Below are 14732 nucleotides of genomic sequence, written 5' to 3' on the forward strand. Positions count from 1 at the left end.
AGTTTGCCATACAGAAAGAATATAACCTTTAAGTACAGAAATCAACTGAAGTTTAACAAGAAAAAGCAAAGTTTGGAGAAGAAACATATTTACTTTTTTGCTTTTCATTCTGCATGTGTAATATCTTTTTTTCTCTATTTTTGCGTGAACTGTTTGCTTTGGATCTTCACTAAACCCTTTTAAAATTAACTTTATTGGAGTGAGAAATTTCTTTTGTATGTGTTTGACTCCTGCCTTACCAACTCTCGATTTTGAGATCGTGGAAAAGACGCTGCTGCAAGGATCATTGGTCATCTGTTGGCCCACTTCACATCTCATTTTTGTTTGGCTGCCATTTTTAATTAAAAAAAAATATATATATATAATAAAAAATCAGACGACAGAGTCTTTAGAAACACGGCCGTTAAAATGAAGGAAAAATTAGTCCATTAACAGCAGAAATTGGTCCCTGATGAAGGAAGTAACAGGAAGGAAAACCAGCAGCTACTGCGGCCCTCCAGGATCGGAGTTGGACACCCCTGTTCTACACAGTTATCCTTCAGGGTGATTTACCTCAGCTGTTTTGTGTGTTTTGAGGTTTTTTTGGGGGTATGTGTGGTCTAATGGCATATCCAACAAAGTTTTCTGAAGCTTACCTGCCAATAATGTTGAAGGCTCTTCTCACACATTATTATCCAAAAGGAGCAGATCTCACACTGACTTTTCTGTAATTTGGTACGAGCATAGTACCTCTGACTGCGTAATGTCTGATAGAGGTAGAGTTGGGCTATTTTAGTTTCATTGTTTCTAATTCTTACTGCCATCAGAGTGGAGTGGTGGCTCTGAGCCTGGTATCCAGAAGGTTGCTGGCTCAAATCCCCTTTACTGCCAAAAGAGATCCTACTCTGCTGGGCCCTTGAACGAGGCCCTCAACCTGCACTTGCTCCAGGGGTGCCGCACAATGGCTGACCTTGCACTCCAACTCCAATGGCTATGTGAAAACTAACAAATTCTTAATATAAGAAATTGTAAAAGGCAAGATAAAGAACAAAAATCATTTCAGTTAGTTAATGCAAAACTAGGAACTCTGAGCTTTCTTGTTTCTTCAGCAGGTCAAAATGTAAAATTGTTGTTAATGTTTTTTGTAATTACATAATGCCACTATATTATGCTTTCTGAATATATTTTCATCTGAACTTTTACATGACTTTTCTTAGTCTGTCATTTGTTTTTAAATTCTTTGTAGTGGTCTCAAAGTGATCTGATTTTAAAAGGAAAATGTCACCACCAAATACAACCTAATTTTCACTTTGCTTCTTTGTTGTTATTTAGATTGTAACCAGGGGGTGTGAAACCCTAGAAATGACCCTGAGGAGGAATGGGTTGGGACAGCTTGGTTTCCATGTGAACTTTGAAGGGATTGTGGCAGACGTGGAACCCTTTGGCTACGCGTGGAAGTCAGGCCTGAGGCAAGGGAGCCGTCTAGTCGAGATCTGCAAAGTAGCCGTTGCCACGCTGACCCACGAACAGATGATTGACCTTTTGCGGACATCTGTGACAGTGAAGGTGGTGATTATCCAGCCCCATGAGGATGGCTCCCCCAGAAGGTAATGTTACTGTGTCATTTTATGTCCTTACTGGTCCTTGTTTGTCTAATGTCATGGAGCTTTACTCAGCTGCTGCAAGAGGAATTTGGTGGATGTTTCATTTAATCAATCCTGTTGATATAAGACGTTTGTACAACAACATCAGACACTGACTGTAAAACTCATTTGAAAATGTGTGTGTGTGAGAGGGAGTATACACTGTATAGTATATGAACATACGCCATAATATATTATATGTATATATATTATATTATAAAATGTAAAATTACAGAGAGAGAGTGACTGACTGATGAGGTCCCATGCTCCTCCTCTCGACCTCTCAGATCTGCTGATGAACAGCGTCTCGTGATGCCATTTCTGCATGGTATCAAATGGCAGTCCAGACTCTTCATGTTCAGATTTTGTCCATTGGAATGAACTTCCCACCTCCAATCGAAAAGCCCTCAATGTGTTTCAAGAAGCGTTTGAAGACTCTCCTGTTTGCTGAACTTCATCAAAGTGATGGTGGTTAGGTTTTGTCAATCTGGGAATCCAAAACTCACATATTTTTTTTTTGTTTTATACAGAACCCCTAAAGGGACATGAGCCAAAACAAGCAAAGTCAGTTTCACGTGTGCATAAAACGTGTCTTGTGCTCTCAAGATGTTTTTGCATGCACATGCGCAAATGTTTCTGGGATACACACATCCCTTTAGGGCCTTCAACAGGCCTCCTGCTCTTGTGTGCGTATAAGAAATTCTTAGCAGATCTCGTGAGCTCACAAAAGTTTCTCGTATACACACAAAAAAATCTCTTCTTGTGTGCATGCAAAACTTTCTAGTTCTCACAAGAAACAAGATTTTTGTTTGTGGTTTTTTTTTTTTTTTTTTGCTTGTGTCCCATAGTTTTGAACTCTTCACTTTAAGAAATCATTTGATTTCTTTACTGTTGTTCCCAAACAGTCCCAGACTGATGTTACTCAATTATGTTGACCTCTTTTGTAAGTCACTTTGGATAAAAATGTCTGCTAAGCCAATAAATGCAAAAGTGTGAGTGGATAACTTGATGCATGGATTATGTGACATGAGTAACAGGAGACTCTTCCATGGATGTTTTTTAAATTATTTGCTATGGTCCAGAGTTGGTCTCCATAGATGGCAATTCAAACATGAGATTGATGGCAAGAAAAAAAAAATGACTTTAAACCAAGTGGGGTAAGTAACATATAAAAAAATTTGGATGTGAGCGTCAGTAGGTTTTGTACCCTAAGGACCAAGTTACCCGAACAATTCTGTAACATTTCTGTACTTGTTTACTGCTCTGATGCTGATCTTTCTGATTATAAAATAGGTCATGATAGCAATTCTGCGGTGGGTTGGCACCCTGCCCGGGATTGGTTCCTGCCTTGTGCCCTGTGTTGGCTGGGATTGGCTCCAGCAGACCCCCGTGACCCTGTGTTCGGATTCAGCGGGTTGGAAAATGGATGGATGGATGGATGATAGCAATTGATGAGAAGAATTCATAATTTCAGAATTACGGTATTTGAGGGTTCCTTCAGATGGCCTCTTTCTCTTGCACAGTTTGGCTCAAAAACTAATCAGCACATCGTCATTTCATGACAGGCGTAAGTTTTGAGTTTGGTATTTTTTCCGTCCAGCCGTTTTAGCTCTAGACTGTCCTCAAGAAACCGAGACACACACACTCGCACTCCCATCATCAAGATATCGATGTTTTCAGTATCATGGGACCCTAAAATGTCAAAAACTGAACAGCGAAATTATTGAGAAATCTAAAGTTTTGCTCCCCCACCACCTAGACGATACGTTATGGTGGGGGAGGATACAAAGCTAAAATCATTTTTGGGTGGAGTATTACATCAAGTGGATTTTACTTATTTTTAAAAATATGACTGCAATTATCACCGATTCAGAGACATCGGTTTGACTCCCAGCCTGCACATTTTCCCTGTGCCTATTTGACACTCTGGGCCCTCAGATGTGCAGGATATGTCAGCTGCCAACTCTAAATTGACCCAGCCTGCCCAGTGATGAACTGGTGTCCTGGCCAGATTGGCTCCTCCTTTGAGTCCCAGTAGTGAAATTTGGTTAAGCAAATTCCTGAAATTGATGGATGGATTCAAGAAAGAAAGTGTGATATCAATTTTGCAACTGATTAAGAAAGTGATTTCCCAAAAGGGAGCTTGTGAAGCATTCTGACTGTTTATTAAAACCAAGCTAATCCCAGAGAGGAGAAGGCTGCTCATCTCCTAACAATATGTGGGCAGTGCTCTGTATTTAGCTAATACATAACTACAGTCTCGGTTTTAAAGAGGATTAGTGAGTGGGAGTAGAATGTCCTGCCCCCTGTCTGCCTTAAATAAAAGCTTAATGGTAGCACAAAAGGCAATTGCTGCTATTTATGACTAATTATATGTAGTGTGACATAAAATGAAACTGGGCACAGTGACAAGATTATGTCAGTTTACTTGACAGTCTGCATCATGCATAGTGGGCTTGCTTATTCAACAAAAGAAAAACAAGGCAAGACGCTGCTGCTCTGCTATAAAAGGGGGGAAACAGCTGCTCTGTAAAGTGGTAGACCCTCTGTCGTCAGCATCTCCTACTAATAGTAAGTTAACAAACAGCCTGATTAAGGACAAAACAATTGCTGGTGTTTGACAGGTTTCATTATACGGTAGGGTGCCAAATGTAGACAATCGTTCAGCTACACGTTTGGTTGTCTTAAACATTTTGTTTTCAAAAATGGCAGAGAGCATTTTTTTTTTTTTTTTTTAATCAACCCATCCATTTTCTGTACCCGCTCACCAAGTTCCGATTTTATGGTGGGTTCCAGGGTAATTTCTGGCAGCAGTGGGCACTAGGCAGGATCTGGCCATTGGACTGGACACCAGTATGTTGCAGTTATACACTCACTCACTGATAATAAGACCAAGTTGAAGAATAAGAACAATATTCTTCAAGTTGAATTTACTTCTTCACAAAGATGCTATACAGTGTCCTGCATAGTGTTTGGGCCAAAGATACCTTCTTCCGTGAGTTGCCCCTCTGCTGCACAGTTTAAAATTACAAATCAAGTAATTCAGACGTTGTGATTAAAATGCATACTGCAGACTTTCATTTAAGGGGATTTACCTACATTTCAGTCACATAACACTTTAAATACACAGTCCCCTCTATTTCATAGCACCATAATGTTTGTGACACAGCAATGGCAGGTCTATTAAAGCCACTGTATTTAGTTCTTTGTCGCATATCCTCACATGTAATGGCTGCTTTAAGTCTGCGATTCACAGACGACAGCAGGTGCTGAGGGCCTTCTCTGGTGATACCTCTCATGCAGCCATCTTCAGCTCCTGCTTATTTTGGGGGGCTTGTTTGCTCAATTGGATTTAAAAGAAGTGACTGGCTTGGCCATTAAAGAATTTCCCATTTTTTATCTTTGACAAACTCCTGTGTTGCCTCAGCATTATATTTAGCTCATTATCTTGCTGTGGGATGAAGTGCTGTCCAATGTATTTGAAGGCGTTTACTGGAACGAGCCGATCAGATGTTTCTACACACCTCAGAATTCATTGTGCTGCTGCCGTCAGCAGTTTGATCATCAATGAAGAGAAGTGGGCCAGGACCTGTGGCAGCCATACAGGCTCATAACACCCCCAGCACCATGTTTAACAGATGAGGGTGGTCTGCTTTGGATCTTGGGGACTTCCTTTTGGTCTCCACACTTTGCTCTTGCCATCACTCTGATCAGGTTCTTCTTTGTCTCGTCTATCCACAAGACCTTTTCCCAGAATTCTGCAGGCTCTCTGAAGTCCTTTTTCTCAAACTGTAATCTGGCCATTCTGTTTTTGTGGTTTGCATCTTGCAGTGTGGCCTCTGTGTTTCTGTTCTGCTGATAGTCGTCTCTGACAAACAGACATCGGCCCCCTGAAGACTGTGTATGATCATTTGGGGCTCTTTCTTGACCATTGTGAGGATTCTTCTGCCATCAGCAGTGGAGGTCTTCCTTGGCCTGTCAGTCCCTTTGTGATTACTGAGCTCATCAGTGTGTTCTTTCTTCTTCATCATATTCCAGACAGCTGATTTTGGTCATCCTAAGGTTTTACTGATGTCTCCATTGGTTTTACTCTAGTTTTTCAGCCTCATAATGGCTTCTTTGACTTTCACTGGCACAGCTCTTGTGCTCGTGTTGAACAATGGCCACTGCAGACTCCAAAGGGTAGAATCAGGCCGAGGTATCTTATGAAGCAAGGAAACCCACCTGAGGAATTACAAACACCTGTGACACCAATTGTGGGTTATGAAAATATTATAAATGAAGAGAGGTTTGCCAATTTAACATTATGACTATTATAAAATAAAGCACAAATAAAGCTAGAAAAAGTCAGTAGCACACCCAGGAAAATGCATTAAATGATGCAGTTGTTAACAGGGTGACCAAATCCCTTTTTGCGTTTAATGGTTTCTGTCTTTAAGAGGGTATAGCGTTCTTATTCTAGACATGGACTCTCCTGATTTTGTTGGTCCCCCTAAAACTGGTTGTTGACGTGGCAGAAATGACTGGTGGGGAGTCCCAGTGTCTCCTCTGGATCAGCATCCAAACTAGTGAAGAAGCAGAGAGAGCTGTGGGTCTCTCAGACGACCGTTCTAAGCAATCTCTTTTCTTGAGTCGAGCACTTAACACTGTGTAATGCAATGATATACGTTCAGTGGTCTGTGAAGAAATATTAAAAAAAATAAATAAAATGTATACATTAATTGCCAACATTCAAGCATTAGTGTGAGGGGGAAAAAAAGCAGTTGAAACCAATTTTAATATTTTTGTCAGTTTTTTTTTTTTTTTCTTTCTCTTATTGGACTTCAGATCGTTTTTCAAAGCAAAGCCTCAAAAATGACGAGCGCTTGCCTGCTTCTGTCAACTCCACTCTATTACTTCAGTCCCTCAGCTGCATTGTGACCCTCGTGTCATTTAGCTTTTGGCAGATGCATGAAAATGTGGGATCACAGGCAAGCGAAGACAGGCAGTTCATTAGTATTTTCTTTCTGAAGCTTTAAGGACATTTTGGCACTGCAGCAAGGTGAAATAATAATCAAAGCACAAGTCGCTTGTACGTGGAGGTGCAGCCACTAGAAATACTCATTTCATTGCATATTCCTGGTACTGTCTCTCATGGTAAGGATACATTTACTATTCACACGGGCAAATTCTCATGTAAATATGGAAGGAAATCAAAACCAAACCAACCACGTGGCACGAAAAGTTTACCATAACTTAGTCTGTTGGGATTAAACCTGTGGGGTGAAAGGTACAGGAAGACTAAAGGTGTGTTCACACTAGGCCCATTTGTTCCCTACTCCCCTACTGGCACTGCAGTAAATGTTCTGGCCCCAGGCACGCTTTCGTCATTACCATGCGACTTCATGTAAAGCCAAAACAAGATCCGAACACGGAGTGACAGCATACATGTCAAAATGATTTTCCTTTATGGTTGTTTTGGAATCATGTAGGGCAGGATAACACTCTACCTTCTTGCAGATTTACTGACCGTGCAGCGCAGCATTTTGTTGTTAATGGTGCTTCAAGTACAAGATGATTTATGGTAACAAATGATGTTAAGGGAGGAATTTGCAGCTTTTCTTGCCAACTACAATTCATGTGTAAGGTGAGAATAAAAACCTGTTTTTAACTCAAAAGAGAGTGCAATTCTCATTTCATTCAATATGTGACTTATCGCATCATTGGCGTCATGTCTGTTTTCCGTACTTGGGAACGTTTAGCAGTCACACTCTTTCGGAATCCTACTGAACTGCTGCCCCGGGCACACACCTTCCAAGCTGGCCAGGACACACAGTATGATTAGCCCAGCACAGAGTAATCACACTAGTCAAATGTTCTAGACTTTGCAGGGTTACATGCAGACAAACTTGCTCGGGCACGGAACAATTTGCTAGTGTAAGTTCACCCTAAGTGTTCAGCTAACGCACGTGGCTGGTCTTCTTTTAAAATGGCCGAATCTCATAATGTTGGTGTTTTTTGTTTTACAATAACTTGAATAAATTATGTGTAATCACAAGACATTAATCATTACCCAACAGCTGTCTTGGCCTGAGAAATAGATGTTTGGTAAGTTTTTAAGATTTTCTTCTATGCCTCATAGACTGCAATGTAAAGTGCCAGTGCAGGCAAGGTGACATTTTAGATTTATAAAAAGTGCTTACCTTTAGAACACAATTTTGTGTGACAAATGCATGTTTGTGAAGAACTAGAGGAATACCGTCAAGTTCAGATTTTGATTCTACTATGTGTAAAATGTCGAGAAAAGTTTGATTTTTAGCATGGTATCTGTGCGTGTGTGTCTCAGTGAAAGATCAAAATTGATTTTCATGTCTTAAAATTACAATTTTCATTGATGCTTGGCAGAGAAAGAGAGAAAGGGAAGGAAAGAAGAAGCAGAAACAAAAGTGTTCGTTTGCTTTATTTGTGCATGTAACAATGCGGTGCAGGTGGGAAACGAAAAGGAAGCGTTTCCCATAGCCTAATAAAAGCCAGTGTTGTGCTGGAACTTGTGTTTTCGTGTGTCTGTGTTGGGTTTGGTGAGCTGGTGCACCCCTGCAGGCCACAGTACGTAGTAAATGTTATAAGTTAAGAAACTGATTGTCTGTTATATGGTACTATTGTAAATTGTAAAAGTAATGTGTAATTTACATGTCAGTATAGTATAGATCATTCTGTAACTCTCTGGTATTCTTTTAATAAAAATCCAGATTCAAAATAATTCATTTTATTTTTTTTTATTTTATTTTATTAAGCACACTTGCCAGCATGTTACACAGAAATTTATAAGAGCTCGGTTGCAATGAAACTCCAAAGACGATGTGAGGGTTGAAAGGTCAGCATGCAGATTCCTGTTTTAGAATATCAAAGCTGTTTTTCCTCTTCTTGTAGTTGAAATCATGTTTGATCTTCACCATCTTTTGTGATGATGAAGAGAGCATAGACCAGTGCAGAGCAATGGGAACAGGGAGCTGGGGTGTGAGCGGCATAACCGTCACTGTGCTGGATTACCTTGGCATGGCCAGGCAGGAGGGTTTTTAATGCAGCTGTTCAGCTGGCTTACTGAATTATGGGAAAGAAAAACAAAAGGGCCCGTGTGATCGATTGCTAACTAATGATGAGGAATTCTTTGTTGATTTACCTCCGCGTTTTAATTGTGGTCGGCATTTGCCCGAGACCTTGGCTGCCTTCTCTAACAACTCTTGTTCAAGCTCATCTCCCCCACTGCTCGTGAATGTTAAAGGAGGAGAAGGAGGCCGAAATCTTGCGGTTTAACACCTCATTAAATGAATGATCTGGCTTGAGAAGCCGCCCGAACTGGCGTTGTGTGGCATTATGCACGTTTGTGGGAACAGCCAAGCGCCTATTCACCCGGTGAAGGCTGTCAAAGCTGAGCCATTCTCCTTGGGAACAGATGCCATTGCTTTCAGTTCTTTGGGAAGAAAACTGCTTTAAAAACAAGACTGTGAAGCTTAAAGAAAGTTGGAGTTTTCTTTTTTTTTCCTGCTCTCAATTCACACACCCAAACAGTTTAAATAGGGGAAAAAAGCAGCATTACAAGGACTTAAAAGGCAAAGTAGAGATAATATTTAATGAACATGAACACTTCTGTCCCTGTGCTGTGCCTGCCTGGCTTTTTGTAGGTTATTTCTAAGGCTCTGTCTCCTTGACTTTGTAATTAAGCTGGGGGAGCTTTAATTGATACATTTTGCTTGGCAGTATTGATTCTGTAAATGCTATAAAAGCACTTCATCTCACTGTTCTGTGTTTTTATGGTTGAATAAGTGTAACGTATGTGTCTGTGTAGTCAATGCAAGTGTAGATTGTCTGTCACGTTACAGTGCCCTCCATAATGTTTGGGACAAAGCCTCGTTTTTACTTGATTTATCCCTCAGCTAGACAGTTTAAAGTTACAACTGAAACAATTCTGATGGGGTTAAAGTGCACATTACAGATTTTCACTTAATGGGATTTGCACACATTTCAGTCACAGCATGTAGAAATGACAACACTTTTTCTACATGATCCCTCATTTCAGGACACCATAATGTTTTGGACAATTGGTGTCACAGGTGTTTGTGATTCTTCAGGTGGGTTTCATGGCTTCATAAGATACCTCAGCCTACTTCTACCTTTTGGAGTTGGCAGTGGCCATTGTGCAGAATGAGGGCAAGAGCTGTGCCAGTGAAAGTCAAAGAAGCCATTATGAGGCTCAAAAATATGAATAACACCATTAGAGAGAACGACAAAACTTTACAATGACCGGAATCAACTGTCTGGCATATCATGAAGAAGAAATAACACTCTGGTGAGCGCAGTAATCACAAAGGGAATGGTAGGCCAAGGAAGACCTCCACTGCTGATGACAGAGGAATCCTCACAATGGTCAAGAAAAAGCCTGTGTGACAGATCATGCACAGTTGTGTTTCAGAGATGACTATCCGCAGAAGACTTAATGAACACAAATACAGAGAAGATGCTGCAAGATGAACACCACAAAAACAGGATGGCCAGATTACAGTTTGTGAAAAAGGACTTCAAAGAGCCTGCAGAATTCTGGGAAAAGGTCTTGTGGACAGACAAGACAAAGATGAATCTGATCAGAGTGATGGCAAGAGCAAAGTGTGGAGACCAAAAGGAACTGCTCAAGATCCAAAGCAGACCACCTCATCTGTTAAACACGGTGGTTGGGAGTGTTGCGGCTTGGGCATGTATGGCTGCCACAGGTCCTGACACACTTCTCTGCATTGATGATGAATCTGCTGATGGCAGCAGCGCAATGAATTCTGAGGTGTAGAGAAACATCTGATCTTCTTGAGTTCAGTAAATGCCTGCAAACGTCCTCCTACGATAAGATAGGGACCACACATATGTTGAATCAACACAACTGTTTGCCAAAGCTAAAAAATGGAAAATTCTTGAATGGCCAAGCCAGTCACCCGATTTCAATCCAATTAAGCAGGTCTTCCATATGCTGAAGAGAAAATGTAAGTAAACAAGCAGGAGGTGAAGATGGCTGCATGAGAGACCTGACAGAGCAACACCAGAGAAGACCCTCAGCACCTGCTGATGTCTGTTAATCGCAGACTTCAAGCAGTCATTGCATGTGAGGATATGCGACAAAGAACTAAATATGGCAACGGCTTTACTAGACCTGCCTTTGCTGTGTCACAAACATTATGGTGCTCTGAAATTGGGGGGGGGGCGTGTAGTTAAAGTGTTATGTGACCAAAATGTCTGCAAATCTTTTTTTAATGAAAGTCTTCATTGTGCTCTTTAATTACGTGTGAATGGTTTGATTTGTAATTTTAAACTGTAGAGCAGAGGGGTCAATTAAGGACAGATGTGTCTTTGTCCCAAACATTATGGGGGCACTATATACCATCTATATGAATACAGTATGTATGGCAGCTTAAAAAAAATTACTTACATAAAAAAAAAGTTTCTGCTATTGTATGTAACAAAAGCATTGTGGTGGATTTTTAAAAAGTCATTGGGCAGTATTGTGATACCCTGATTTGTTAACATGGAGTATTCAGATTTTTATTTATTCAGATTTTATTGCTCAAGTGACATTTTTCTGCTTCACTTTAGTTGTCTCACTTGTTAAAATTTCAAACCTTCCATTGCTTATTTTAATCTTAAACATCTGCATTCACTGTTTTAATGTGTCCTTATTAGCAATAAGATATAAATGACCAGCAGTTCTCCATCTTGCTTTTCTCCGTTTACACCTGTGAGTATTCATCATGAATGATTTGGCTTAATAAAATACTTGGAAAGAAACTGACAGGAAAGCAAAGGACTGTAAATTACTCACCCATTGTAGAGTTCAGATCATTTGGATGGTATCCTTAGAAAGGGCAAACAGATCTATGATATAAGAATGGCCTGACGTTACAGCGTTAAAACACTAACAAGCCATGGAATTAAATAAGACCTGTTATTTGTAAAGATTGTTTTCTAATTAGGAAACTGGATTGGAACAAAAACTTGCAGCCACTGCGGCCCCCCAGGACCAACGTTGCATGCCCCTTGTTTAAGATATTGAGGCGGATTGATGGGCATTAGCTGGGAAAAAAAAAATCTGTGGCACAATTTAAAAAAAAAAAACAAATTGAACCCCTCAACCACAATGTGATTGATGAGAGAATTTTAAAAGAATGCAGTAAAAGGTACTTGGTGTTATTCTTCTACTGCATTTCCTTAATACCCTCTAATTGCCCCTTCAAGTTCAGATGCCACTAGTTCCCTGTCAGCGTTTGCTTTGCCATGACTATTAATAAGGCACAGGGCCAGTCCAGAATAGCAGGCGTCTACCAGCGTGCAAGCTGCGTCTCCTATGGCCAGCTTTATGGTGGTACACTAGAGGGTGAGCAGCCACAGCAGGGCACTGTTTTGTTTGTTTAGTTTGCCATGACATGCATTACCCGATATTCCACATAGACTCGAATGTTCAGCCATTTTTGTGTCCTTTGAATAGGAACATTACACTCAAAAATATTTTTTGTTACTTACCCAATGTAGTTTGTTGTGATGGCAAAGAAAGATATTTAATCCCATGTCTCCATGCTGAATGGTGAGAAAAAAAGTTTCATCTAATAGAAGCCAATAGTGACCAATGCTGTACAATGGCAAACAATGTGGAAAACGTCAGTGAAAAAATCTGTTACTTGTGTTGCATAAGCCTGTGATGATGCGGGTTCCGCTTCCATCTCCGTTTTGGGAGTACTTGAACCCAACAGCGCCGATGATGTAACTGGATGAGCTGGACAGTGAAGATACAACAAAGCAAGGGGATGGTGCAAAGTGCAGAAGCAAAAGCAAAAACTGTGTCTAAAGTGCAGTGCAATCAAAATGTCAATAAATAAAAATTCTGTTAAAACCAGTGAAAAAGTCGAGGTTAAAATCCAATAAATTGATCCTTTAAAAACCTTGGCTAAAACAATGGCTGGAAGCAGTCCTTTTAAAAACAAAACCCAGTGCCGCCTTTCTGCTGGCGGCTCCCCTGCTTCTCCCATCCAGGCTTTGCACCAGGGGAGTCACCCTGCCTGCAGCTGTCTTCCTTCACGTCCGGTTGCCTTTCGGTCCCTGGCTCCGTCAGACCGAGGCTTAGGTTCCCCAACGACCAGGGCGCTCATGCTGGGGTTCACTCTCCTAAGCCTTCCTAACTCCCACTGCCTACCGTGGCCTTATTCGGCAAGCCAACCACCTTCCAGGTCACTCCAGCACCTTGATCACTCAGCTGAAGCAACCTCTTCCTTCAGCCCCACCGAGTGTCAGCCAGATACCCTTTCCAGGGAGCTCTCCTTCCAGCTGCCTGCAAAGCACCAGCGACTCGTTCACACTCTCTGTCTTGCACCAGCTCTTTAGTTCTCCAGCCTTGCCCATCTTCCTCCTCCTAAACTCCATTCACTCCAATCCTTTTTTTCTTCTCTCTCCTCATTCGCGCTCCTACTATATATAATGGGGACGTGGCACAGGTGTGGAGATTTGCAGCTCCCGGCATCAATTACGGATGCAGACGATTCCTCACCTGTGCACATAAGCCCGCCTCGTGTAGCATCCCAGAACCTCTCCGGCCATGCTACCACACCCCCTGTTTAAGCTGCGAGTGCAGCAATTAACTATTTAAAAACTGGACTATTCTTCTGAGCCTTGGACCCGCTATACCACAAAGCCACGTGTCAGTTATCCAATTGCGTACTCAAGATGCACGCATTTTTGCTAAAATAAAGTAGAACACCAATTATCTGAGGTAATGTGGACTGATGCTACCTCGGATAGCTGAAAACTCAAATGAAATAAATGGCCGTTGTGGTGGCAACGCTGCTCAGAGAAGGTGGAGGCTGACACATGGAGAGAACAGCAAACGTCACCAGGGAAGCGCACCGCTCAGACGGGCTCCGAGTGGCTGATGGATGAAGGTTTCCATTTAGCACACACCTCTTAGTCAAAGAATGCAGTTTTTCAGCTCACCGCAGTGCAATTCTTCGAGCTGAGATGCTTTATGGTGCGAGTCCGCAGCAATAAATTTGGCAATATGGGTGAGATTTGCACTGCACTTGAGTGAAGTGTAGTGGTGACGCTATGTGGAGGAGGTGGGGCTGACATTGGCGTCATCGGGGAAGTGCTCTGCTCACAGTGTGTTTAGAGATGGGCCCAGCACAGATGGCGGATAGAGGTCTCCATTAAATTAACGCACCAAAGCATTCTCTTCTTGGTCAAAGAATGTGTTTTCTCATCACACCACCGGCAGTTCACCACAGAGCAGATCTTCAAACTGTTGGTGCTTTGTGGTTTGAGTACACAGTGATTCAATTGACAATATTGGCGGGGTTTGCACTGTTGTTGGGTGGAGTGTAGTGACTATGCTGCATAGAAAAGGTGGAGGCTAACCCCGAGAGTGATCAGCTGATCTCATTAAGGCAGGCTTGGCATGGTTGATGGATGGAATGGACCTCGCCATTTAGCTCACACCGCAAAGTGCTGGAGATTGCGAGTTTGCAGTTCAGCATAGCACAAATCTTCGAACTGTGATGCTTCAGGGTTTGAGTCCACAGTAATTCAATTGGTGATATTGGTAGGATTTGTATTGTGGACGGGTGGAGTGTATGGCAGCGCTGCTTAGAGAAGGTGGAGCTGAAGCAGAGAGAAATCAGCTGACGTCACCAGGGAAGCGCTCCACTCACAACGTGTTCAGAAATGGGCTCTGAGGGGCTCATTGATGGATTGGAGCTCTCCATTTAACTCCCGCCTCAAAGTGCTCTCCTCTGAGCCAGAGAACACAGGTTCACTATCCCCACTGGCAGTACACCACAGCACCTTGAAATGTAAAAACACAAAAGTCTGAAGTGAACAAAACAATAGATCTGTCCACTGTCAACACTGGCAACACACTGACAATAGCCAAGGAGTGCAGCTGGGGAGGGGTGAGTGAGTCACGCCCACAGTCACCAGCTCCTTGACCACTCACTCAGTTCACTCAAGGTTACAAGTGTAGTGTTTATGCACTCGGTACAGTATTTACTGCAAAGCTTTTATGAATTATAAGAAAAGTAGTGTATTGCACTTCCAGGTTCACCTTAGCAA

General features: G+C 41.8%; 1 protein-coding gene across 1 annotated transcript in view; it reads left to right on the plus strand.

Moving 5' to 3' along the window:
- Nucleotides 1–14732, plus strand: part of LOC114665665 (signal-induced proliferation-associated 1-like protein 2) — a 310605-nt gene that overhangs the window by 210212 nt on the left and 85661 nt on the right. The window contains 1 exon segment of the mRNA XM_051919363.1: nucleotides 1312–1586. Within this exon segment, the coding sequence (XP_051775323.1) occupies nucleotides 1312–1586 (275 nt within the window).

Source organism: Erpetoichthys calabaricus, chromosome 15, assembly GCF_900747795.2.
Source record: "Erpetoichthys calabaricus chromosome 15, fErpCal1.3, whole genome shotgun sequence".
In the NCBI taxonomy this organism is placed as follows: Eukaryota; Metazoa; Chordata; class Cladistia; order Polypteriformes; family Polypteridae; genus Erpetoichthys; species Erpetoichthys calabaricus.